The sequence below is a fragment of the Apteryx rowi genome, unplaced genomic scaffold, assembly GCF_003343035.1.
Source record: "Apteryx rowi isolate R43461 unplaced genomic scaffold, aptRow1 scaffold_992, whole genome shotgun sequence".
In the NCBI taxonomy this organism is placed as follows: Eukaryota; Metazoa; Chordata; class Aves; order Apterygiformes; family Apterygidae; genus Apteryx; species Apteryx rowi.
In genome coordinates this window covers 281-28,230 of record NW_020451307.1, presented here as the reverse complement: position 1 = coordinate 28,230, position 27,950 = coordinate 281, and the positions used below count along the sequence as shown (strand labels likewise).

The following is a 27,950-nucleotide window of genomic DNA, read 5'->3' as shown; positions in this document are numbered from 1 at the left end:
ACCTAAAGTATTTACTAAGAAAAATTACAATGCTTAAAGTGATTTTTAAAACCAAGTATGAAGGTAATTTCTTCTACCATACATRCGAAAAAAAATACCTGTACATTTAGCAAAAGTAAAAAACTCCAACTCAGAGAYAGTTTGATGCCAGTTTGAGTTTATTACAGAAAGAGACCAAACATTATAACCTAACAGAAACCAGTATTTCCCCACTATGTCTAGTTTCAAATTGTTTGTAATTTTTCCCCCAAATCTATATTGCAAGAGAAAGTTGAAACTAGACACAAATCGGAATAATTTTTTTCAGGCAACCTATTCAAAAATAAAACTTCATCATAAATTATCACCTAATGTTTATTTAAGAAATAAGTTTAGGGTAAAGTTAATGTCATTTAACGCACTTCAGTTTTGTGTTGGAATAGTCTTGATCAGGAATCTCATTTTGATAAATCCAAAAAGTTAAAATACATTTTTGTGTGCAAGTATATTATTGCTTCAACACTTTCTTCTATACAAATTCAGTCATTACTTATGGCAACATAATTGGCTGGAAAGATGCCAGTTTGTCCTCCTATTGTTCCTTCCCACCAATCAAACTGTGAATTTGTTTTGGTTGTGACTGTGATTTTGTCTCCAGCTTTGAAAGATAAGTCACCTGGCTGTTGTCCTTCGAATGAATAAAGTGCTGTCACTTCTGCTGGACTGCTCCAAGAATTACCTGAAATGAAAGAAATTAAATAAAAAGAAAATTACTGACCTTCACATACAGTAAGTCCTTAAATAAAATATCCTTAAATGATAGTAGAGACCAGTGACAAAGGCACCAAAATAATTTATCTGAGTGTATAAACTGCAGACAGAAAAACCATGGCTTCCACTACATTTTTATATAAGTGCCATTTGGATTCTAGTCTATCAGCACAGTATTGTTAACAAAGTAGCACTCTTCTCAAAATAAAGATCAGCAGTTTTCTCTGTATGCCTCAAATTGTTCCACTAGAGACAGTGCGAACAAAATCAGCGTGTTGAAGAAAGCATAACTATTTCCTGATAGACTGCTGAACAGAAGAACTTTTGAGTTTTAGTTCTGGTATGTGTTCTCTGGACACAAACTGCAAAACTTAAAGCAGGGACTTTGATTTTATATCCATGCTTAGGATATAGGATTGTAAAATACAAATGTTCACAGCATTTTCCTTCTCTTTTCATAGTGTTTATTATTTCTAGGATTTTGGGATGTTTTGCCCATCAAACAAAACATACAAAGTTTACTGGTGGAAAGAACGTCTTATGGCTCTACATACTGGAAGGGACTTAGCCTGCATTGAGGTGTTTTACACCACTTACATAAATGATTTTTATTCTCTTTCCATCAGTCTCATACACAACTTTTTCAGTCCTTAACTGCGGTGGGATTCATGCCGTGACTCCTCCAATTTAGTTTTAAAATCACAGAATCACAGAATCGCTGAGGTTGGAAGGGACCTCTGGAGATCATCTAGTCCAACCCCCCTGCTCAAGCAGGGTCACCTAGAGCACATTGCACAGGATTGCATCCAGGCGCGTTTTGAATATCGCCAGAGAAGGAGACTCCRCAACCTCTCTGGGCAACCTGTGCCAGTGCTCTGTCACCCTCACAGTGAAAAAGTTTTTCCTCATGTTCAGATGGAAGCGTCTGTGTTTCAGTTTGTGCCCGTTGCCTCGCGTCCTGTCGCTCGGCACCACTGAAAAGAGTCTGGTCCCATCCTCTCGACACCCTCCCTTCAGATACTTGTACACATTGATAAGATCTCCTCTCAGCCTTCTCTTCTCCAGGCTAAACAGGCCCAGCTCTCTCAGCCTTTCCTCATAAGAGAGATGCTCCAGTCCCCTAACCATCTTTGTAGCCCTTCGCTGGACTTGCTCCAGTAGTGCCACATCCCTCTTGTACTGGGGAGCCCAGAACTGGACGCAGTACTCCAGATGTGGCCTCCCCAGGGCTGAGTRGASGGGGAGAATCACCTCCCTCCACCTGCTGGCAACACTCTTCCTGATGCACCCCAGGAGACCATTGGCCTTCTTGGCCACAAGGGCACGTTGCTGCCTCATGCTTAACTTGGTGTCCACCAGCACTCTCAGGTCCTTCTCGGCAGAGCTGCTTTCCAGCAGGTCAACTCTCAACCTGTACTGGTGCATGGGGTTATTCCTCCCCAGGTGCAGGACCCTGCACTTCCCTTTGTTGAAYTTCAGGAGGTTCCTCTCCACCCACCTCTCCAGCCTGTCCAGGTCTCTCTGAATGGCAGCACAGCCCTCTGGTGTATCCTCCACTCCTCCCAGTTCTGTATCATCAGCAAACTGGCTGAGGGTGCACTCTGTCCCTTCATCCAGGTCATTGATGAAGAAGTTGAACAAGACTGGACCCAGTACTGACCCCTGGGGGACACCGCTAGCTACAGGCCTCCAACTAGACTCTGTGCCACTGACCACAACTCTCTGAGCTCTGCCATTCAGCCAGTTCTCAAKCCACCTCACTGTCCACTCATCCAGCCCACACTTCCTGAGCTTGTCTATGAGGATGTTCTGGGAGACAGTGTCGAAAGCCTTGCTGAAGTCAAGGTAGACAACATCCACTGCTCTCCCCTCATCTACTCAGCCAGTCATTCCATCAGAGAAGGCTATCAGATTGGTTAAGCATGATTTCCCCTTGGTGAAGCCATGCTGACTACTCCTGATCACCTTCTTGTCCTCCACATGCTTGGAGATGGCCTCCAGGATGAGCTGCTCCATCACTTTTCCAGGGATGGAGGTGAGGCTGACTGGCCTGTAGTTCCCTGGGTCCTCCTTCTTGCYTTTTTTTTTTTTTTTTCAAAATCATCTAAAGCCTTGAACATTATTATCCGGTCCCCATTCTTGTTAACATTTTTAGCCAATGTCTAAATATTTAGTATGTTTGATCTTTCAATCTGAGTATCTTTATTTTGCTGATGATCACATTTGCTCTCAATTCTTTTAACACGGTCTGAACTTTATAGAGTAGTTGCCTTTCTTTAAAGTTGGTTTTAAAAATAATTCAATCAAACCAGTGTAATCCCTTGTATGAATGCATCTAAAAGTGGTTCATGCAGATCTGAAAAAAGTACTTTGGTGGTACAATAGACAACTAGTTAAGAGGAAATGATGAACACAGTGAGCTGGAGAGGTTTCAGGATGTATTGCTCATATGGACACAATGACTGCACAAATGCTCAAGCACATAACATGACAGATTTTTAGCATTAGGTGCACCTGCAAGTCATGCCTGCTGCCTGAACTCAGTTGTAAAGGGGAAAACCCATGCTCCTCTTAGTCTACAGATTTCAAGTAGAGCTGGAAAGGATGTGAGAGAAGCACCGCTACTACTTTTTTTAGCAGTCTGTCCTCAATAGCTGATTCTGATAACGGTATAACTTTTCGTCTGGCTGCTTTTATCACCTCAAAAGAAAGAGGAAAAATTCTTTTGCACCCCAAAATACAGACTTTCTAGACAAAAAAGGACAAACAGAGAAGAAGAATGGACTACAAATGTATGTGTAAACAGCACAGATGTCCTTTTCTGGTGTCTGTAAATATATATGTTCACTCCATAGGCTACTTCTTTCCCTTCATGACCTGCATTTGCAACAATGCACTGGATAATCAAAGAATAATGGAAAATTCTGCGGCCATGGGCTGGGAGACTGTTGATCGCAAAGAGGTCAAAGACTGTCTTTCCTAGGTTCATGATCTTAAGTCGCACATCACTATTTCTTTTGATATAAAAAAGAAAACAAAAGAGAAGGTCCATGTATATCAGATCTTTTTCTCCACTAGTTACCCCTACCAAAAAAAGGTAGCAGTAGAACTTTCCTCAATATCCTTTTTACTTTTGCACTTGAAACCTGGACAGATTGAGTATTCAGCAATTGCTTGATCTTCCTCCATGAATTCAAGCATTTGATGCAGTCAGGATGATATGATGTGTTCACATGCATATTTTGATTGAGGAAATCATGCAGAAAAGCACAAAAGTGAAAGATACTTTGACTTTTTATTCCTAATTTTAAATGAAGAAAAGTAAGAAAATATTATGGATCAGCACTCTTCAAGGGCTAAGGCAAGAGAACAGTTCTGACACACTTATGTAAAAAAAAAAAAAAAAAAAAAAGAGGATGGGGTGTGTTTTACTTCTATGCCACATTCAGGCAGTAAGTAGGGGTATCAGTGTATTGCATAAGGTACTATGAAGGCTACAAATTCTCATGTTTTTCTTAATAATACATGTTCCCATCACCTGAATGTGCAGGTAGAGAAGCACTCAAGGAGAATTACAGTTACTAAATATTTATAACTGTCCAAACTATGTTAATACACTTGGAAAAATAAAGATAATTGATGACACGAAAAAAAGACAACAGGAAGTTAATAGTCAAAGTCTCTTTTAACTAAAGTTAATAGAAGTTAATAGAAGAACTGTCACTGCAGCTTTAGTAAGCTGGACTCACAGCAATGGTATTAAACAGCAGTTACCTCCTCCATGGCTGAACTTGAATTAAGAGTAATACTATAATTCCTCTTACATAAACCGTTGAGTATACTGAAATTGGAAAAGTAGAAGTAGGAAGGAAAATGAAGAGAAACTAGACACAAATCAAAGCATGAAAAGGTGAAACAAAAGTACATGTGAGATATGAAAATGTAGGAGTGCAATTGATGCACTACAAACACGTCTCCAACTACTGTTTGCTCTGTCAAATGAACAAGATTGTTTCATGCATTTGCCTTCCCACTTTTGCTCCTCTTCCAGAGGATCATACATCCTTCCAAACATGCAGAAACTTCAAAGTTAGCTGTGATTATGAACACTGCTTTGAGTCCTTGCCCTGTTTGCTACCTATCATTCCAAAGCATTTTCCAACTTTATTATTCTCTCACCTATTTCATAATAATTCCTATTTAATTTTGCCTAGCAGCTCTTTGCCATATTATAGTTTCATTTTATTTCTCATCAAGACTCTTATCTCTGCGCTTTACTAGCACGAACCAGATAAAATACGTATTTATGGTCTCTAGATTGCAGCATCCCATGCCTCATATTTATTAGATTATCCTAACAAAGAAGTATCTTAAATGAATGTACCTTTTTGAAATCTGCCATATATCATATGAAGAGAAGCTATTTCATCTGTTTCCTCATTTCAGTTGCACATAAACTGGGGTGGATACATATTATACTGTATCATGTTATATGTGATATACTACAGATGAAAAAGCATGACTTTTTCTATATGCATTGTAATAACGTCAAATTTTAAAACATTTATTTTAAACAAAATTGTTATAGTCACACATGAAGATTGCTGAATGCCTATCTTGAAACCACATTTGCAGCTCACACAAGATGGTGCTACAGTGCTACATACAGCATATGATACTGAGATCACTGAGATTTATGAGTATGCACACTGGAATAAAAACAAATTACATTGTGGAAAATCCTTAATTAATGAGATTTGAATACACACACAGCACACTTCTACAAACACAGTGGCCAACACAGAAATATAGAAATTTTGGTTGAAGATCTATTAGTGCAGCAGCCAGCATACATATTCAGTGTTCTAATAAACACAGGAATGGCGTATGCTGGTTAACTAACTGCTCTGACCAGTATACCCTTTCATTTTTATTCATCTTTACATACCATAATGCTCTGAATGTTTTGCTTAAGACTACTGCTACAGATAAATGACTTGATGTTGTATTAACTAGAGTGAATTTACAGCCTGTTAGGCACTCTGTGGTACCAGCCCCACAGTAAATATAGAAAGAAATTACAGTATATCTACAACAGAATAAAAGTATTCTCCAGAAAGTTGCTACAGAACAGATACACTGGATACATTTATACTAATACACTGAACAGTGTCAGAGCCTTTTTTTTGACTTTGAGGCCAATGGGGATAGACTAGTCACCTATGTACTAGTAAACTCTCAGCATCCAGACAGGAAAGCCATATCCAAACTACCTACTGGTTTCTAGACTGGAATGACTCCCAAACTGCACCCATAAATTATCTGGGAAAGTGCTAATGACAGCCATGCCAAGGAACGGTCTAACAGTTTAGCCATATAGGTAACTGAGTTCTAGCGCTTAGGCCCATGCCCTCACACTGTTTATATTACCAGTAAATGTAGCCACTAATTACACATTCTAATTTATACCATGATAAAATATCTGTAAACCCATAGCTTGACTCTAAGAGTGTTTTTTTTTAAAGAAGAACAGGCATTTCATGTCACTTTGGATTCGGTTTTATTAAGCTTTTGAAAATCAAAAACAAGTTGAAAAACAGAAGAGTTGCAGTACTGCTGTGGGTCCCAAACTTGTTTTACTGGCAAGGATGTATATCCTCTAGCTATTGAATGTCCAATGTTGAAAAACTTGCAGAGAAATTATGCAAAAACTACAAAGTGCTGCTTTTGCCCATTGGGACACAAAATAAAATTGAAATGAGTTTCATGTGCTTGAGGTTAGTGGCGAGATTGCTAAACACCTACTTAGCAAAATTAGATAATTGTCAGCAATTAGAGAGCTAGCAGGATCTCCATGGAACAACCATGTGTCCAGCTATATGACAGGCTATAAGCAAAGTAAGACAAACTACTAGTGCTGTCTTTGGGCTCACCTGACCCATATTAAGAATCTTGCAGAAAAGGAGACCCGTGACTCACCTGACACTGTGGACATGCCATCTGACCAAGGGCACTGATGACTGATAGGGTAATCCTATTGCAGTTTGCCAGTATCTTATGCACTTTCTTTTAAACCTCTGCTTTGATAAATGGGCTGTGGGTCTGGTTTCTTTTGAAGCTGAAAGGTTGCAACACCAATTCTTTTGGGTTGTAACATACCATACACAAAAGCGGTTGTCCAAGAGATTTATTTTTCCCTGAAATTCAATGTTCCTTCTACCCTGCAATTACTCAAAATTTGTGTACAACCTTTGGAATACAGGGCTAACATTTTTGTTATTTAAAAATCAACCTGAACAAGCAACGTATTCAACATATTAAGCTCTGCTTTCTCTGTATTTTGTAAAAAAGTAGAGAGAAGTGACTGGAATATTATTAATTGCCACACACATTTTAAAGTTAGATGAATCTCCAGCATTAGAGATGACAGAAGTTGCATATAGTGCATAAAATCTTCACCAAAAAGTGTTAGCTTACAGAAAAGCTGCCATAGAGTTCTCATTGGCTAAAACGAATCACGGAAAACTAAACGACCAGATAAACCCTGTTTGTGCAGGAGAAATATGAGAAAATCAGCAAACAGACCAAACGATGGAAAACATTTAATGGTTCTAGGCAGACACAAACACCTATTCTTTTAAAAGTAAATATATCAAATATCAAAAAGGCTCACTGTCACTAGCATAGTGTTCACAGAGATTGGAAGCCTCAGTTATTGCTCACAGGTTTAGGATGAGAGTTGCAGCTAATAGCGGACAGACAGAAACCTTAGTTCTTTCCCTGTTATGGGACACTGTGCTTTTGTTAGGATAGGATTAGTATTGAGTTTAGAATTAGAGTTCAGGAAACAACTCAAAGTGGAGTGAAGAACTAGATTAACTACCGGGTTCTTTTCAGTGGTGCCCAGTCATAGGACAAGAGGCAATGGGCAAAACTGAAACACAGGCAGTGTCTGAACATGAGGAAAAACTTCTTTACTGTGAGGGTGACTGAGCACTGGCACAGGCTGTCCAGAGAGGCTGTGGAGTCTCTATCCTCAGAGATATTCAAAACCCATCTGGACAAGGTCCTGGGCAACCTGCTTTAGGTGACCCTGCTTGATCAGTGGGGTTGGACTAGATGATCTCCAGAGGTCCCTTCCAACTTCAACCGTTGGGTGATTCTGTGATCACAACTGTTGTTTAAGCCAGACAGAACAGCCTCCCCATCCGACACTGTTAGTAGACTGCACCCAGCCAGGGAACTGACAGCATGGTGTGCAACAAGTAGGGATTCACGCCTTGGTGTGCTTGTGYGACCTCACAGGTGGCTTTCTTGCTAGAATCAGTGGGTCATAGGGAGCCTTGCAGGCACACACAGAACTGGAGTAGCCACATCTCCAACAGGAGGCGTGTGTGAATAGAGGAACTCACACTGCCAGAACAGGTGGTGTGTGCTTGTAACCCCTACTGCCTGTGAGAGGGGATGTGTGTGCCTTAATACTTTGTGCACATAACATTTTGTGCACACTCTTGTATGTGCATGCATGTGTGTGTGTGTCTGCATACAATTAAAACTTTGGGGGGAGTAGTTATAGAAGAGCATTTAGAAATTTGTAGGTGTTTATTAACATTTTCTTAGTGTTTAATATTGTGGTTTATTTGCTGTAGTACTGATATTGATCCTGAATGTAGAGTTCACAGATTAACAATTAATTATGTGTCATTAATGAATTAATAAACCACTTTGATCCTGATTTTGGTTTAAATTACATGAAGTGAGCAGTTTTTCCCTGTGACAGTTCTTAAATGAATCTCTGCTCCTACAGTGAACACTAGGGTTCAGGCTGAATGGCTCAGCCTCAATTAATACTTATAATTAAAGAGTTTTACTACCAGTCTAATAAAAGGTTTTAGAAGGTTGGCAAGTATAGGCTGTGAAGATAAAGTGAGACYGGAGGCAGGAATTCAAATAAGCAATAAAAAGCTAAGCTTGCTACAAGTTCCATGAGAAGCTAGGGTGGATTTTTTTTTTTTTTTTGCATAAACAAATCAGTTTAATTACCCTAGGACTGACAGAGTGACTGGACTACTGTTAGGGTTAAGATTAGGACAGGAGTTAAAGAAAGTACGGGTTGAGGAGAATTTATTGGTGGACAAGCAATATCAAGGCTGAGATGAGGCCTGCCTTAAATGGCAAAAGTAAATAGTTTATTGCTATTTCTGGATTTGCTGTGCTCACCAAGCTATAGGGCTAGATCCAGAGATTAACCCTGCAGGTGCAGGAGGGAGGGAAAACAACATATGAATTATGATTCATTCTGAGGTGGATATGAGTTTCTGCATTACAGTCAGTTAGTTTTAAGGATAGAATTAGAATTTGGGTAGAGGATCCAGTCAGCAAACAAAGTTATGCAACCTCTAGATTCACTGTTAACAGGGGTTTGAATAGGTCAAGTTCTTACAGTGATTAATGCTGCTCCCTCCTTCATATTTTGAGACTTTAAGCTTCCCAAGCTATATTTTGGATAGTTTTTGCACAGAAACTGCAAAACTAGAGATACATTTTCTGCTGGATCCAGCACACCATGCATTATAATAAGGAAGGCAGGGTTAGGCAAAGGAAATAGCATGTAGTAAATTCTGAGGGCATCAGGGTCACCACTAATGACAGGAACAGGTTTTGGATTAGGGTTAAGGCTCAGGATGGTAGGAACTAAAGATCTAAAATTTTGACTTGAAGGATCCAGCAGCATTGGGCTATGATGAGGCCTGAAGACAGAGAAATAGCTTATGGTTAATTCTGAGGTAAGAGGTAAACCACTAAGTTCAATCTGTAATACTCACAAGAATGAGATGACAACCAGAACTGGTAGAGAGCTTTTTTGGTTCTTTTTGAACTCAAAGATAAAACTTAACCAGAGAGGTTTGGGTATAGTTCAGGATACCATTTGCCAAGAGCTAAATTTATTACTTTACGGCATAAGGCCACAGTTATAAGTGCTTTTGATCAGTCTTAGTATTAAGCAAACTATAGCTAAATCTGAGTTTACAATAATGATTAGGTTTCTGCAGAACAGTAGACAAAAAGATTTTTTGCTATATCCTACAAATCCTATGGGGCTAGGATAGATATAAAGGAGGAAATGGTTTATTGTGAGCAAGGTATGAGCCTCTGAATTTAGTTGAAGTTTCAGTTAATAATGGAAATAAATATCTACCATCTTGAGTCTTAACTCTAAGAGTTATGTTTACTGTAATTCTTATAACATCTGCACACAATTTATCTCTAAGATATAGATTCTTCTGACATGAATAAGTTCATAAGAAAGCACCCGGACAACTTTCCTTCAGATTAGAAAAAGTCATACGAGTTGAACTGTTCTATAACACCACTACCCAAAATATCCGATGACCAAAAAAATAATTTTTTTCTAGCATAGAAATATATTGGCAGCACTGCTTCTCTTCACACTGACCACAAAAATTGCTTTCTATATAGAAAGAACATAGAGAAAGGGGAACGAAATGCTTTCCACTGCAAATGCACACAGTGATGGAGCCTGGCAGAGAAAGTGGTCTGGCATCCATATCTGTAAGAGTCTTATTTTTTGGAGACTGCTCTCAACAGTTATGAGGTCCAGTAAGATCCACACAACAACGAACAGATTACTGCTGGCTGCAGGTTGAATGTTTTACAGTCTCAAGTCATTCAGGCTCACTCAACTATGATTAAAACTTTGGTTAGAGTTCAAGGCAGAAGAGACTAAGTTGTAGGTCTATAGCTAGTTCCTGCAATGCCTGCAAAACCAGGATGTAGTTTGGATTCTGAAAGGTTGCTTTTAATGTGAATGAGACTCCATGATAAACACTTAACCCTAAGGTTAAGACTGACGCCATTGTTTGCAATGTGTTTCTTAGACAGGAAGAGATTAATTAACAGTTCCCTGAAAGGTGGGATGGAGGTCTGTTTGCTTAAGCTGAATCCAAAGGTTAGATGTGTGTGTGTGTGTGTGGGTGCGTGCGTGTGCGTGTGTGTGTGTGAGGAGAATGATTGCTTATGACATTCTTGTGGCAAATTTGGTAATGGACAAGACAATAAGCTACAGTGGTTTTGAAACATATTTGCTGTGATTTCAATACAACTTTTCTACGTAAACTAGAAAATCTAGTCTTTTAGGATAGGATTCATCTGACAACTTTTAGATGTGTAATCACTCTATGCTTCCTTTATAATCAAAGAAGAAAAAAAAAAGGCAATTTAAGGGTAGTTCATCTTATCCTAACATAGATGACTGAGATAAATTGCCCTTTTGGGGTGATTTTTTCCTACTAGAGTACATTAGCTTAGATCTAGATGATGAACTTTCATATTACTAGACTAGAAGAGAAATTTCACACTTAATTTGTTTTCTTAGACATATTGTGCCAAACCCAAAAACCTCAAGAAATCTCTAGATGCTCTAGCTCTACCTGGGAAGATTATTTTGCAAATATAATACTTACCAAATAATGAGAAAACATAATGGTGTACATTTGAAAACCTAGTTAGTGGTGGAAACTATAATCAGCTACAGAATGAGAGATGATACTGGGTATAAGGCGATAGGCTGTAGATGTACTTAAGAAAGGGGAAGTGAGTAGCTAAATGTCCTGATTCAACTGAAAAAGGAGAGTCAGTGGAGGAATGTGATGGAGGTTGATATGGGCAAAGTGATGGGGCAGGAAATTAACTTTGAAGCAAGAGCTGAGTAAAAGAGAGTAAAAGAATATCGAATTTGCAAAGGTCAGAGAGAAGGATGTTGGAATAATTGAATCATAAGATGACAAAAGCCTGAACAAAAGTGCAGACTGAAAGAAATGGCTCTCCCTCTGAAATGGTCTTCAGAGAAAAATCTATAGGACTTGCACATTGCTCAGAAGGTGAGAACTTCTGAAGAAATTTGACTTGAAGATGACACATGGTCTGCAGTGATCAGCAACAGGCAGTTTCAGATTATATTAAAAACTATTTGGATAACTTATTAGTAACTCAACCTAAAAATTAACAAAGAAGTACTACAGTTAGACAGAAAGAGATGGATCTGGAACAGAGGTAGTAATGAGGTATCTGCAGAGAGATGGTATCCGGCAAATGGAAAAGGACCAAGGACAGTGAGCTGGCAAACCTTAAGAGGAAATTGGAGGACTGACGAGGAGGCTTTCTCAGAAACACACTGAAAGTATAGATGTAAAGGCAACTACACAGCTAGTCCAGCAATGGAATGGAGAGAGCACAAATATTCCTAAAGAAAATGGAAGATCACAATTAACATGACCATCAGGTTAAGGGAGAATGGAATACAATTTCTAATACTTGGTTATGAAGAGGTTGCTAAAGACTTGGAAATAACAGTTACATTTACTGTAAATGGAACAGTATCATGGCTGAATCTGTGGCCCTAATGCCAACTGACAGTCTAGCTTTGTTCATGCTATTAAACTGTGCCTCCAAATCAGGGTAGCTTTATTTGAATTGCCTATCGGGAACGGTCTCTGGCACAGGCTAACCTCTAGGCTACTGAGGAATCATTTGAGAGTCCACTATATTGCCCAGGTCAAAATGAGGCCAGGGACCTGCTAACAACTTAAGAGAACAAATAATAAAGTTGCAGTGCCCAATAATATTCCCTGGCAATATTTCATTTATCAGCATAGATGAAGCCAATGGTTTCAGCCAGGTGCAAGAGGAGACACTGCTTTAGAGAGGGTCCACTAATAATACTGAAGAAGATTAGGTAACAACAATATGGTCAACTATAGGCTTTGTAAGATGAAAGAGGATGAAATGTTAATACTGGGAAGAAATAGGGCTTGATGTGATTGAGAGTTTAAGGGAGAAAAAGAAGCGACAAGCTAGGATGGACCTGGGGCAAATAGAGAGAGAGAAGACAAAACAATGAGAATCTTCTTCATCTGTGAAAGCTATAAGGTTTACAGAAAATATGAGCTGAGGGAGAGTACAACCATCAGACTTGTAACAGTCTCTTCCTGAAAGATAGACAGTGCAGATCGAGAAGAGGGGACAGACATTGGGGAGGACCTGAAGAATGATCCAATAATGCAAAACTTCCATACAGATGGGACTGGGAGCATGTGATTAAATAAAGCACACTCTCAGGCTTAGATCAGAGCCTGGTCTGTTGCTAGACATTAAACCAGTTTTTTGGTCACTCCTCTTTTTGTTCTCATTACTCTTATGGGAAGGCTACTTTGGAACCCTACTCCTCTGTTTTTTGAGGTATCTTTCTTAACATCCAGCTTCAAGTGATTCACTACTAGTTTATATCTTTTTCTTGTTTGTCAACATTGGCCTTTGGTTTAAACCTTTCTTTCTCCGTATTTACCTTTCTTATGCTTTTCTAGCCAAAAAAACGTATTCCTCAAACCTTCAGATTGTTATACTAAACAAACTGATTTAGTTACCTCTCATTTCAGTGACTCCTCACTTCACTCATCCTACTTATTCTTCTCTGCATCCTTTCAATTTTACTTCATCTTTCCTGAAAATGAGTAACCCAAATACTACCACATTCCAGGTAAGGCAAATTCCAAGTTTAGTTATCATTTCCCTACCTCTACAGTATGAGCCCATAGGCAACTGACTTCTCACCCTGTACCATTAAGAGCAGAGTTGTTTAAATAGAAGGGAGACAAAACTGAAGGAACAGAGAATTTGTTTTGTGAATATCATGGATTTCTTTCTGACTGTGAAAAGAAAAAATATTTGGGGTGAATCAACACAGTAGATTGTCAGAACAGACCTTTTATGAGGAGATAAAGCCAAGAATAAAGAAATCAGTGTACACAAAGGAAAAGAAGGGGAGGAATGGAGAGGAGAGAACACTAGGGGAACTGGAAGTCACTGAAAGCTGAGGTATGAGAGCAGGAGAAGTATTAGTGACATAGCGGAGCCTCTCTTTCAGTGAAAGGCTGAGCTCAACCAAGGCTGCAGAATAAATGACAAAGGCAGACAACACCAAGCTAAGGGGTCAAATGAAAGAACGATAATGAAGTTACAAAAGCTAGTACTGGGGATTGAGAGAAATCAAGACAAAAAGGGGATGTGTGTACATACTTTAGAGAAACATCAGTACATATAGAGGCACAGACTTTGAATATTAATAGATGTATTCCAAACCCCAGATCTCTAAACCCAGAGCCATACGAGAATTCAGCATAATATAATATTGAACACACGTTATTCATTTGATGATTGTCAATCCAACAGATAGTTATCAGTTCCATAAAGTGTTTTAATATAAGTAGGTTTTGAAAGAAGAGTCTTGGTATACATTAATGGAAGCTGTTCCAAGGTTTTAGAGGAGAAAAAAAATGAAGGTAGCAAACAGGAGACTAGAGAGATGCAAGATTAAGAGTGAAAGGAAACATTTTGTTCTTAGTGCCTTTACCTGCTACCTGATCATAAGAAGAAATACCAAGAAGTGGATTTAAATGGTGTAGTTACTTCAAAGAGAGTAAGAAAATGGGCATAAAACTAACCTGTTGATATTAATTTTTAAACTAGTATGATAACAGCACTAATCAGGTCGAAGTCAAAGTACTACTTGGTTGGTAGGCCATCAATATGGAGAGAGAAATTGGATTGCCTGTTGTCTAATATAATGCTAATGCTTCAACTTCATGATACTTTGGAGAAAGGAGAGATAAAACTTCAATAATAGTCTCAGAGACAGCACCTTTTTCAGAAATGTGAGGCAAATCTGAGGTCCTGGTTATGCATGGTCAGTTATACTGGGGAATACCTACTTTTCAATAAATCTAAACTTATCCTCTTGGTTTCCATTGTATTTTACCTCTAGTCCTGAACTATTATATAAAACAGAAGCTATGTAAGTAAAGATATGAAATCAAGCTATGAACATAAGGAAATTCATGCCCTACAGAGATTTCAGTTCTGAGATGAATTGCATCAGAGGATAGTCAAAATAGCATTGGAATGGAGCTGAGAGGGAAAATGAGAAAGAAAGATGTAAGAATTAGTGCTGGATGTTGAAGAAACCATTAATTACTACAATATGCTTGTTTCCTGCAAGCTGTTCAGTTCTGTAATTTTAAGTATCGCATACCTTAGGTCACAATAAATTCTGTAATTGTTTTTAAGAGTTCAAACCAGAACAAATACAGATTTTGAACTCAAGTTATGGGAATTAACAGTGGTTTTGATCATAACAAATACATATCCTAATACACGTTTGATCAAAGAAATGGTTCAAGACGACAAATTTTGATAATATTTAAAAAGATAATCTTAGGAATACTTCAGTTATTGAAAGCATACACGTATAACCTTAAATTTAGCTCCCTAGAAGCAAAACAATGGAAACTATTTTATCTCTTATGTTATGACAACTGCCAAAAATGTATAACACAGGAAAAGATACTGTAGGGTGTAAGGAAAGAAAGCTACACAAGTATGCAATCGTACATTTAATACTAACATTTAATACAGCTGTTAAATCAGCTGCAATAGAAAACTATTCTTTTACTTAAGTAGAAAAGGTATGGCTTGCAGGTGATATGATTATCAGTTTCAAGTTTGAGCGAATACTCAGAACCTCTTGCATATATTATGTAATTCCTCTCTATAAAAAAAAAGGACCGGCTTATTTGGTTGCTAGGATGCAAACAAAGAAAAAAAATAGTATGTCCACAGTCAGGTTATAGAACATTGAAACAACCGCCTCAAATAAAATGCCTGCTTTATGATCACATGCAATAATAGAAAGACATAGTATCTTTTTTCATGTGATTATTGGGGAAAAAAAAAGCATCTTAGAGAGTAAGACCTCATTAAGCAAAGTTGACTGGATGCACTTCATTTTCCCTATTCATAGAGCATATCTTTCAATCTTWAACCTAGAAGTAGAGTATTAGATGAGTCCCTAAAGCAGAACAGACATATACATAATTATAAATTCCACTTTAGTTATTTCTGGACAAATTATAAACCAAGTATCTGTAAGGGTATTCAGGATGAGGATCTGAGCCAGGTGTTGGAAGCCAGGAATCTTACGTCCTGTTCACTTTCAATGGCTAACCTCCTTAAAAGGGTTTTCTTTATTTTTCCTCCCCCCTCTCCACACTCTCCTGAAAAACCCTCAGCATACAGAAAACAATAACCTCATATCTCACTGAACAGATGTTTGAGAAGGCCTAATATGCACAGTGGATTTGACATTTTATATTCTCAGGTACTAATCCGCTATAATCAGATATACATACAAATCTTTCAGTACAGACACTTGAAATATGTCATATGCCACCATTGATCCAATTAATCTCCAACAATGCTCATCTGATCAAAGGTCAGGAGCCATGCTATTCACTAAAAGACTCTCAAAACAAATAAAGTCTCTTGTCTTAGCTGCTGTTTTACTACTTAGCTCTGTCTTGTTTGGGGTAAGTAACAAAAATACTAGTGCTTTTCTACTTTCTGATAAAAAGCTCAAGATGCTCAAAGTGTTAACATTCAACATTGAAATCCTTCTTAATAACTGAGGAAACAAACAAAACCATTGCAAAGTATTAGTTTTACTTGTTCTGTAGAGTTGGCTTGCATGTATTTCTGGTACTAGAGTGGACTACTCAAGGTAACTGAGCTTCACTCACACTGCAGAAAAGCAATACCCTGTAATGTCCACACAAATGCTTTTTGCACAAATGATTCTGTGCCAACAGTTATACAGATCTGCTCTGAAGAGGGAGGACAGGCCACAGTTGCTTTATTCTCTTCTGCTTTACAACCACTTATGGGCAAAAAAGTCTTGTATCCAGAGGACCTGATGTCTGTCTTGTTACACCAGCTGAAGATTTGAGGTAGTTTGGATTATGTCAAGGGAAGGCCTGTATCATTCCAGGAACTATACTGTATAATACCTCTCAGCACTAAATGTACACCCCAGTACCGGCAAGGAGCACAAAACCAAATTGCTTTGTGTTCAGCCCTTTTGTCTTCCACTTACATGGGAACTGTCTCAGCAATGTCTATTTTCTGAACTACTTGCAGAGTACTTTATGTACTACCTTAAGTTGATACTTCGTCTAGGTTTTCAGTGCCCTTCCTGGCTACAAAACCCTCAGACTGATTTCTGGAATAACATAACTATGTTCTCCATCAACAAAGAAGTGGTGGATGGAAAAATTCATTCAGGTTTAAAAATGGATGTGGAAGACAGAACAAAGCAAAGTTAGGTACAGATGTAGCCTTCAAGGTACACTATCCTCAGTTTTGTCCAATGAAGAGATAGAAATTCAACAACAGATGCAAATCCTTATGCATAGAACAGAGGTAATATACTATTTTTTTTCTGTTGACTCACAAAAAGAAGAAAAAAACTCAAGTGTTTTTGACCTCTTCCACATAAGCTGGAAATGGACCATTTCAAAGCAGCTTCCACGTCACCAACTTGTGTCACTACTAAACAATGTCACATCTGACAAACAAAACCAATAGTTTCATTGGTGGCCAAAGCAGACCTGACTAAATTTAAAGTTTAAGTTACTGTGCAAATTAAGCTCATTCAGTATGAAACACGCTTCACTGGTTTTGAGTCTCTGGCCTACTAGAGAACATGCTGGCTCATCATCTTCATCTGCTGATGGAATGTGTTCTATCTTTGTTTCAGCACACTCAGCTTTTGCGTTAAAGAAGTGCCTTTTTTGTCAAGCATCTGTGGATGTATTTGGTATTTAGGAGATTTAAAAAAAACACCTCCTGCTTGTAAGAGTCAATTCCACAACAAGTACTGCTGTCGATTACTTTCTGGATTTTTCTGCCTTTTCAAAAAGCATTTGAATTTCCCTTCAAGCTGAAATGGTCACATAAACGATACTGATGCCAAGGTCCTTATGATGTTCAAGACTACATTACTGCAAAATAGTGCCTCTACTGAAATCATACTGCAAGAGATGAGATTTGATGCTAAGCATAATGATCATATTCTGAAAAGTACAGTATAGAAAGGACAACTGAGCACTATTTTACTGAGGCCAATTAGACTATTCAGGAATTATCTGCAGATCTTTTATTATGTTGACAAGCTACTCCATGTTTCCTCTACACATACTGAGTCAACCCAACCTGAACACATCATCTCTGCATTTTGCTTCTCAAGTCTCTCTACAGTCTGATTAGAAAATTCTGCTAACATGGTATTAGCATGTGAACTAGTTCATTTGATATAAATCTTCACTTTCATCCCAGATTGGAAAACAACTTGCAGCCTGCCTCCCCCCCCCCAAAAAAGAAGAAAAAGTAGTAAGCCCAATTTTATTCTATATAGTTCTGCACAGTCACTACAGTAATGCTCTATGAAATACTGATTGGAAAAAAGTTTCAAACTGGTATAGAGAAAAACTCTTCTGGAGTGGTTAGAAAACAGCGGTTAAAATAATAAAATTATATGAGGCAAAGAGGTACCTCATATGAAAACATATAAAATAATATTACTGTACAAGCCTTCATCTGAACTACTGCTGACAACCCTCATCAGTAATGTTCAAACTGCATGAGGAACAGGATGGTCAGGAACAGAAAAACTGTTTTTGCAAGGGGAGGCAAAGATTAGCTTCACAGAATAAAACTTAGATGAAAAAGATTACTACTTTCAGACAAACGAATAAAGCAGAAAAGGTATTTTAGCTAAGGAACATGAAAGCATGAGACTAAACTGATTTAATCTTGCTAAGAATAAATTTAGATGAAAAATAAGTCTCAGAAAGAAGTTTCAAGTCATTAAAAAAGAAAGATTCAGAAACAGCTTTCAGTAGAAATAGCTGGGCAAAATCTACCTATTTTTAATATGAAGTCTACTGCTTTCATGATAATACAATCATGTGGATCTACGCAACACGCAGAAAGCTCTTATTAACTTAAGTTGGGTTAAGGAGCTCAAAGCTTGCTGTGATATATGCTATATACATTATTGCTACAATTACTAGCTTCCATTGCTGTTATGTTATTATACTACCACTATAGCCATTAACTCTATCTAATTCCAAGGGTTCACCTTATAACTTCAAAAGGTATTTAACAGATATTCCCTTCCTCTGTCACCTGGTGACCCAAGCAATTGTACTTCCACTTACAATATCCTATGGCACAATCTTGTATCATTTAATAATAGTGCAAATCAGTAGAAGAAAAGCAGATAACTACCTAATCACAGCACAACTTCAGTAAGAGCTAGAAACAGCTCAAAACCACAGAAACTAAAGTCAAAACTGGTTAAACTCTGCAAATAACAGCACCCAGCTTCATAAGGATGAAACATCTTGGATAGCCACCATCATGAAACCCATATTTACATTTCACTTCCCAGGCTAGCCCAGCCTATCTTCACTGAATACTCATTACATCAGACTGGCCAAGAAGTAGGCAGTTATGATAAAGCTCATGAAATGAAACAGCAAAGTTTTTCAATTTTCATTTACAACTGAAGAATGGTATTTACAGTATTCTTTATACTTTTATGAACATGATGCAATGCTAAATGTACTTTCAGGTCAAGTAAAATATTAGATATCTAGTTACTTCTGATAACAACCTTACAGTAGCTAAAGCAGTGAAAGAAAAATGATAATTTTAGATCAAGAATGAGGAATCTCTGGCTTGCAGACTGGATTCAGTCACTAACTCCAATTTGTCCAACATGTAGCAAACTCAGACAACCCTCTACCCCACCTCTTGCTCTGCGGCTTCTTTTACCAGTAATCAGGTGGAGTTGATTATTCTATTTACTCCAAAGTTCTCTTACCCACATTAAAGAATAGACTTAAAAAAAGTGTACAGCCTAATGCATATGAAAATGACTTAGGGCTAACATTTCAGAAATATCATCTGGTCTTGGTGACATTAAGAGAAACAAATCATGTTTCCATAGATTATTTAATTTCCATTTCAAAAAACAAACTGCATTTTTCCCCTCATTACTAACCATGGAGTCTTCCTCCATCCTTAAAAAGGACAAGTTCTGCATTCTTTCTCTTCTTCAAATCTTTGTAGATAATGTGGTACAAAAATATTTTATAATCTTCCTGTCTAGTTAAAAAGTTTTGATACATGTTTACTAGGATTCAAGTTGGCAAATGAACCTGCAGAATGATGCCACCATTTTAAAGTGTCTTGATCCAGAACAGAAAAGAATAAGAAAAAAAAGTCATTCTGACTAAATGCTAGAAAGACAGACTTTAAGCATATATATGCTTTCTGAGAACAAAGGAAAAGTAAAATTTCAGGTATTACACAGAGAAAAAGTGAACCTGAGACCACAGTCTCTGATTTTTTTTTTGGTTCCAAAATGGTGAAACACTTCTGCTTTGCTACAATGGTACTTAGCTGTAATTGCAATAAAAATGTCCAAGTCATGAGTAGCTCATGAACCAGAAAGATTTGGGCGCGCTTGAATTTCTCTTATAATGTAGTTGTTAGTTTTTTTGTCAATGGGTATTTCTAAATGTGGAACTGCATAACTGATATATATAGCTGTATGCTAGATTTCCAGTTAAATATGAGTTGTTCCAAAATATTACTAGTTTTGTTAAATCTAAGTTAAAAGAATATCAGAAAAACAAAATGATTGTTTCAATATGTACTTAGCAAGGCAAGCCAATGTTAAAGTTGTAGGCACATTGAGAAAGTGATGCTCTCTTTCAGCAGGTCTAACTAAAGATTCCATTATTTCACTGCACTGATTTTAACCAAGCTCACCAGTAACACATAATTAGAGGTACTAATGCAGAGAAAACTAGAGTGGTGTCAAAGTCACACATTATATTTTGTCTTCTCCCTGAGTTTGATTGAGATCATCCTATAAAGTAGTAGTTCTAAAAATAGCAGGACCATAAGTGAGATGGAAACTGAACTGCAGAATAGGCATGCGAGTACAATAAGTGAACAGAAGGTGAAGTGACAAGGAAAAAAAAAAAAAAGTGGGGGGAAGCTACTGCCCTCAGAGTGCTGCAAAATTGAAAGGTTTTTAATTTTTTTTTTAAAGCTTTATACCTCAGAAGCAGTCTATGAACTCATAGCCAATTTAATTTTGTTGGCTTAGTGAACACCAACTTTTGTAACTGGCCACAGAGAACCTCATACTACTAACCTCGTACTACCAAAACAAAAAACTGTGCATACAGCCCCTAAATGTATCTTGCCAAGGAATATTTAAGGAGGCATAAAGGTGTTCCTTGAAATTCTCACAGCAAACAAATTTTCATATATGTACTGAACCATCTGGCACTCAAGAGATTATTGAAAGAAACATYGAGATCACAGAAGGCATTCTGGCACCTCCAAAATTATAGAGAATCAGACCAGACACGATTCTTGGAGAACTGTAACCATGGAAAGATGCAACTCTGAGAAGGATTTAGTAAGCATAAGCTGAGTTTACCACAAACCCTTGGTACTGCCTGGTCAAAAAGGGTTAATATTGTCCAAACTGTTCTAACAGGGAATAGCAAATTGAGTAAGGAGTGGAGTTTGGTCCAAATTCACAATGTTTTTTAAGAGCCCAAATCCTACTGATCTCAGGGAGTTCACGTCTCAGAATTTGCTATCTGTAACATTATTTAAAATTTGAGAGGAAAAGAAAATGTCTTACGCAAGACTGAAGGAACTCAATCTGTTTAGCAATCAAAACGAAGATCAAGAAAGATCAAGAGGTGATTTGATTACAACATGTAAGTGTCTCAAAGGGAATGGGAGGGGGAACCTTTGGGTAAGACAGGGCTCTTCAGTCTAGTGAAGAAAGCCATAACAACCATCAATGTCCAAAGCTGCAGACAAATTCATATGGGAAAGCATGAATTTTTAATAATGGGGCTGACAAATTACTCAAACTATCATCGAAAAAAGCAAATTTTTCAGCTTCTTAAAAAGGTTGTAAATTTCTGTCTATTTCAGCTTCTCTTCATCAGTAGGTTTTGTATAGCACTTCTTTCAGTATATAAGAATACAAATACATGCTTAATGATGCAGTGAGGATCCGTTAATATTTTCATAGTATCCTCAAAATGTAAAGTTTCACATGAAAAAAAAGTTATAGTTTAGATTCTTATTCTTTCAAAGTTTACTCAAATTGAGTTTATCTGTAATGATTTTCTGCATAACAATCTTAAGAATTCAATGCCTGCAGATAGATAACTTTAATCAGTTCCCAAGTCAAAAAGAAGAGGGCACACATTTTCCCTAGGATAAAATTAATTTAAAAAAATTAGGTTTAAGTACGTATGGAAGGTAAGAAAGCCAGTGTTTCTTAGAGAAACAAAAAAATCTGAACATTTAGGCTTTATAAGCACAAGTTCTTATGGGTTTCTTAAGCAAACTGTATGACAGCTTAAAAGATGTAAACAGCATCATTAATATTTTCAAATTATGACACAAAATCATACTGTTATGAAGATAAATGCTTACATGTCTGGGGACAGTGTTTTGTCTTATAGTATTGTACCCATAGACCCACTCTCTTATTTGTAAATAATCCTGAAAGGCAACATGTTACTGAGCGGAGGCAGAAAAACACTAGCAAGCATGCATTTTCAAGGCCAGAGAACAAGACTCAGAAAGGTGATATACCTGTCAAGCTTTTTGCACAGAAAACATTGAAAGGGCTACTACAACTGAACAGTGCTTTCTGTAGAATCTTTTGGAAACTATTTTTTAGTATTTCAGCTTAAGACAGTTCTCTCAGGGACAAGAGTAGCAATCAAAAGCCTACATTAAATACCTTAAAGCCATTAAACATCCAATGTTTAATACAAACAGCTCTCTTCTACAGTCACAGTCCTCCTGAAATGATCACAGTAGTAACAGGAAAGGAAGGAAAAAATATCAAGTCCATGAACTGCTTGGTAATAATTTTTGAGTATTGTGAATAAACAGCATGTGGAAGGAAAAGATTTTTTACATTTTCAACCCCATTCCTCCCTCAAGTTTGTTTTCCAATTGTTTCAGCATCTTGACAGTTTCAAATGCTTCTTTTCCAAACACACAAACCAATCTTTTTCAGATTGGCTGAAGAAAAGCTGAAAAAATCTGACTTCTGACCCCAAACTAACTGTCCATTAATGATTCAGTTCTCCCAAACATTCACTTTAACCCAGCTCTTACAGCTTATAAATGAACCAAATCTAGGAGCATAACTTTTACTAGCAGATGGCTATTTACTGCTGCTACCAGTTGAGCTGAGAAAGCACATCACTAAAGTACTTCCAGAATTGTACAGTATTCAGCAACCTGTTAGGACAATAGCCAGGAACCATTTATTCTACAGTTTTGGTTGCTTGCTGCTCTATGGCAGAACTCCAAGCAAAAATAATTAGAAAACACTCTGATAAACTAAGATCTAGGATTATGTATCATTCTAGTTTGACAAGGTTGATAGCTTGTCAAGCTTGTAAAGCATCTGAAGACATGTTCTAGTAAAACAAACTTTTATCATGAGGTTACAATGCTCAAGTAGTCTTCTAAAAAGCCACGGGTCATTTAGATTAGCGATGTGGCAGAACACCCTGCAGAAACCTTCTAATCAGATAAAGTAATGGTAATAAAGCTTGGAAAGATGAGTCAGTCCTTTTATATATGACATACAGGTTGTATATATAATTTTGTATGGTGACAAGTACAAAAATTAAGTTGCAAATCCCTAATTCTAGTAGGGGAGGAGGCATGGGCTATCATACTTGCAAGCAAATCCAATTTCTTTATCTGAACAGTCTCTTAAAAAATCTCCACTACTGTAGAAACTTCATACTGCAATATCTTGCTGAAAAATCCATTTTCAATGTATCCAGTCTGGATAAAAGTGTCAGGTTTCCTATAGCATGTATAATGCTTCATGAGACATGCCTGAAATTGGAGCCTGTGGGATCATTCTTCCAGTATTAACTGGCCACTAATTTTGCTTCCTGGCAGCTTGACTTGACATGACACACTATTTTAGTATAGCTTCTTCTACAAGGTAAAAAGACGAATAGCCAAAATGATATTTTTTGTAAAAAGAAGATATAGAAAGAATAAGCTATTCAAAGCTTTCTTCCTGATTTCCATATGTAGAACTGGTTATTTCTGAAAGTTATCACATATGTTGGTATTGGAAGGTTCAAAGAAACCTTAAAGATTTCAGTTTCCCCAAATCCTTTACACTCCACTGAATCACAGTAACCTATCAGCTGTTTTCAGAATTGTAAAAGGTCTCTCCCTTAAAAAAAACAACCCCCCCCCAAAAAAAAACCCTGAAATTTGTGTTATTTTCAAGTTTCTGGAAATATATAAAAATGTTACTGAACATCATTTTAAAACTAAATGCATTACCTTAAGTATTACTCAGTTACATAAAAAAGCTCTACTTGCATCAGAGTCAAGTATCACAATATCAGTTTAGAAAAACATGGTTTTCATTTTACATTTTTCTTGTGCTTGAAATGGGTTATATTACATTTCTCATCTAGATAATTCAAGTCTACATAAAATATAATTAAAAATGTTTCATCTGCAAGTCTTGCTTTTCTTCCACCTAATGAAAAGAATCAACGTTTCAACCCTCCTGCTACTTTTATAACTGCAAAATCAAAAACTTGTAACAAAAACCCAAAATAAAGAACCCTTAACTCCTTACTATTGGCATCACAGACAAGTTTGTTACTAAATATTAAAACCTACCCCTGCACTGGCAGCTATATCTAAAATGTAGCTTTCTGAAGATCAGTTTTATGCAGTTTTTGGTTAGTTTTCCAATAACTGTCTTTTTTTTTGTTTTTTTTTTTTTTAACTGGAAAGAACCAAGAAGTGCTGAATGGTTTTTTTCAGGTCATTGTAGACTATTAGTCGCAGCAACTAATCCTGCAATAAAAATTGGCTAGTACAAGTTTTAATTGCTAGGCTCTCTCGAAATCAGCTGGACTATAAACAGGCAGAAAGAGATTACTGACAGGAACCTTAAGGTTACTTCTCTGCCACGACCCAGCACAAGAACAAACTCTAGTACTGATGAGAAAGGGGCTGTAACTCTGTTCCAGTATCCCGTCAACATGCACATAGGCAATGGTGCTAGCAGACATGCAAGAGAACTGACTTGAACCTTTTCTTGGAAAAGAACAACTATTTAGTCTTTAGAGACACATAGCACTTCTATGGGTACAGACAGTATGCGAAGTGTTACTATGGAAATACAACCTGCAATGCAAGGCAAAATACCCCATTTTAAGTTTGTAAGGTAAATGAAAATTTACTGTAAGAGAACATTTCTTTCAGGAGATCCTACTGCATCTTGTTCTCTTGTGTATTTCTAGAAATCTTTAAGAATCCACATATAACTTATCTTACATTTTTAGTGAAAATCTCTAATTGCATGAATCAAGCTATGAAAGATACATTTATGAGTTTGGCCTTTTCCAGCCATTATGAGTTTCTGTTTGAGACAATGGAAGTTAAATACTATGTTAAATCATAGCATTCAGTAAGCCTGATTTAGACTTTTATTGTAATCAATTATCAAGCTTCATTTTAACTCAATCTTTAAAAATAAAGAGATCTTTTGTGATATTTTCAAATTGTGTAAATGATAAAATGTGTGTACATATCCAAATATATATTCATATTTATACACAAAAATCTTACACACACATTTTGAAAGACAAGACACTTTTTTAATGGAAAAAAACACGACGGAAGCTAAATGAACACAGCCACTCGATCATAACATTTTTTCTAACGGACACCCTAAGTTTCCAGATGATGGGACCCACAATCCCAGAGTTATACTGTGAATACTACAGAATCAGATTCTATATTAATTAGAGGTAAAACTGAAATTGCCTGTTTTTTCTTTAAGCTCAAAAGAGAGTCAGAATAGAACACTGAACAAGCAATAGCTTTTTGGTATAATGCAGAGTTATCTCAGTTCAGTACAAAAAAAACCAGGAAGGGTAAAAMTGAAATGGAAATCTATGTTTATGCCAGTAATCAGATACGACCTGTGGAGGTACTTTTTAATTAAAACAGGAGTTATCATACCTTGCATAAGGAATTGGACACAAGCTTGTTATATCAGCTTTCTTTTTTACTTCAATTAGGTTGAAAAGTGAAATACTGTTTTACTACTTTCAGTGCTCTTTTAGAGCACACTGAATAAAGAAAAAGGACTTTTGCCATTCAAAAAAAGAACACAGGACTCATCTTTGATGGAATGTAAAGCCAGGGAATAAGAATCACTTTTATGAAATATTTTCGGGAGAGTATACAACAAAGGAATCTTATTTTAACACACGGATAATAAAGAAAAATACCCATGCACAGATGTTAGATGTTTTCCAAATTACTTACAGGACTTCTCAGATTATTAATAAAATTAATTAATAATTAATAATTAATTAATAAAATAGGCATAAGCTCAGTACTTACCTGCAGAGCCATAATCATTTGGAAGTTCAGGATAAAGTTTGTTTGAATTCTTTTTAGCTGTAAGAGAAGATTTAATAGCAAGTTACATGATATGCCAACATACACTGTTATATTTTGTACACTGCTTTTCAAATATATGTTTAATAGTTAAAAAATGATTGAAGTTATCTAAGGAGCAGTACTGGTGAAAGAAATAAGGACTGTGCTTCATATCCTTGTCCAGAGAAATACATCAAATTAACAACAGGAACTGCAGTAAAGCCTCACTTCTGATGAGAAAACTCTGGCAAAGAAATTGTTATGGAGACAAAACTCTGCCCCCCCTGCTCAACTATTAGAACTCCATCCATCTATTCAAATATAACGACAAACTAGAATGGAACCTAGTTTTCTATAAGCCAAAAGTTTTTAGTAGGATTATTCTTTTTGCTAAGAAGTTTCATTGTACTAGAGGAGCTTTTATGTGTACAATAAACATTAATGCTCCCTTTGAGCTATTATATATTTTTGTAACTACACAAACACTGTTTCTGTAGCAAAACTGTCAGATAGAAAAGGTTTGTTATAGATATCTGCTATAGAAATGTCCACACTATCATTAGAAACCAGATTAATAAATTTACCAAAAGGTGAAGAAAAAATAAAGCACAAACTCTACCCTTTCTCACTCATGGAACTATCCCAACCTGTGTTTGTCCAAGGAAGAGTATTAAAAAAACCCTGAATATAGACAGCTACTACTGTAAGAATAGTATAATGTTCATCAGTTTTAATGCTCTGTTTTTATATACAGCAATAAACTAATCCTTATCAAAAGATCTTCTAACCTGGTGGCGTTGGCCTAACAGAGGGCTTATGTGGCTCTGGTCTTGATGATGGTCTAGCAGGTGGGTTATTTACCTAAAATATACAAATTTTAAAATAAGTTGCATCACGCCTGGAAGTACACTGCAACTTCAAAGTGTACAGGTATGTCAAGTTACACTAAAAATTACTCTTTTTGCACTGAAATTGTGTGAATTCGAGAAGAAAACTACAAAATTAATATTTATAGATAACTGTAGTATAATTCACTGTGAAGTTAACAAAGATGAAAGTACAAGATAGACTATCAGTAACATCAACCCTGCAGAAAAAAAATCATGTTCTATAGTTCTTAGCATTATATTTATCTTAAATACGATTGTTCTAAGTTTGAATAGGAGACTGAAAAAGTAGAAAAAGTTAAAAGAGTATTCACATCAAATCTGGTATGCTCATTATTTACAGATTAACTTGATTAAGAATACTTGGAAAAAACTTTTCTAATCAAATCTCAGATTTGGTTATGCACTGATCTAAAAACAAGGACATATATAGTTTAGAGGATGCAAAGCAAGAAGAGCAACATCCTCATCCAGAAAAGGCTACTATGACAATAGTGAAGAGTATACTTGAATGAACATGTTAAGCACATGAAGTTTCTGCTATGAGTTACATTTGTAGGCATCCAATAGAGATCCTAGGAATGCCACAGAAATAGCAACATTATCATTACAACTGACTATAAACAGTTCGACAACAGAAAAAGCCTATATGGAGAAAGAGACAGACAAACCCTTCTTTGTTCTCTTACAGCTTTTCCTGGATTATTCTTTTGCTCTTCATTTTCATAATCTTCAGTGAAGGATGCTAGAGTTTCATAAAGATCTTCTGCTTGAGCAGGAAAAGGCACATCACCAAATAAGATTGCACTAGCACGAATATCCTGCCCATAAAAC

General features: G+C 36.8%; 1 protein-coding gene across 1 annotated transcript; it reads right to left on the bottom strand.

Moving 5' to 3' along the window:
• Window positions 1–151: 151 nt before the first annotated feature.
• On the bottom strand, window positions 152–27,950 carry LOC112960791 (SH3 domain-containing YSC84-like protein 1; the record flags this gene model as incomplete). Its single annotated transcript, XM_026055364.1, has 4 exons — window positions 152–718; window positions 26,191–26,247; window positions 27,018–27,090; window positions 27,806–27,950. Coding segments are annotated over 4 exons (475 nt in total), but the record flags the coding sequence as incomplete, so codon positions are not given.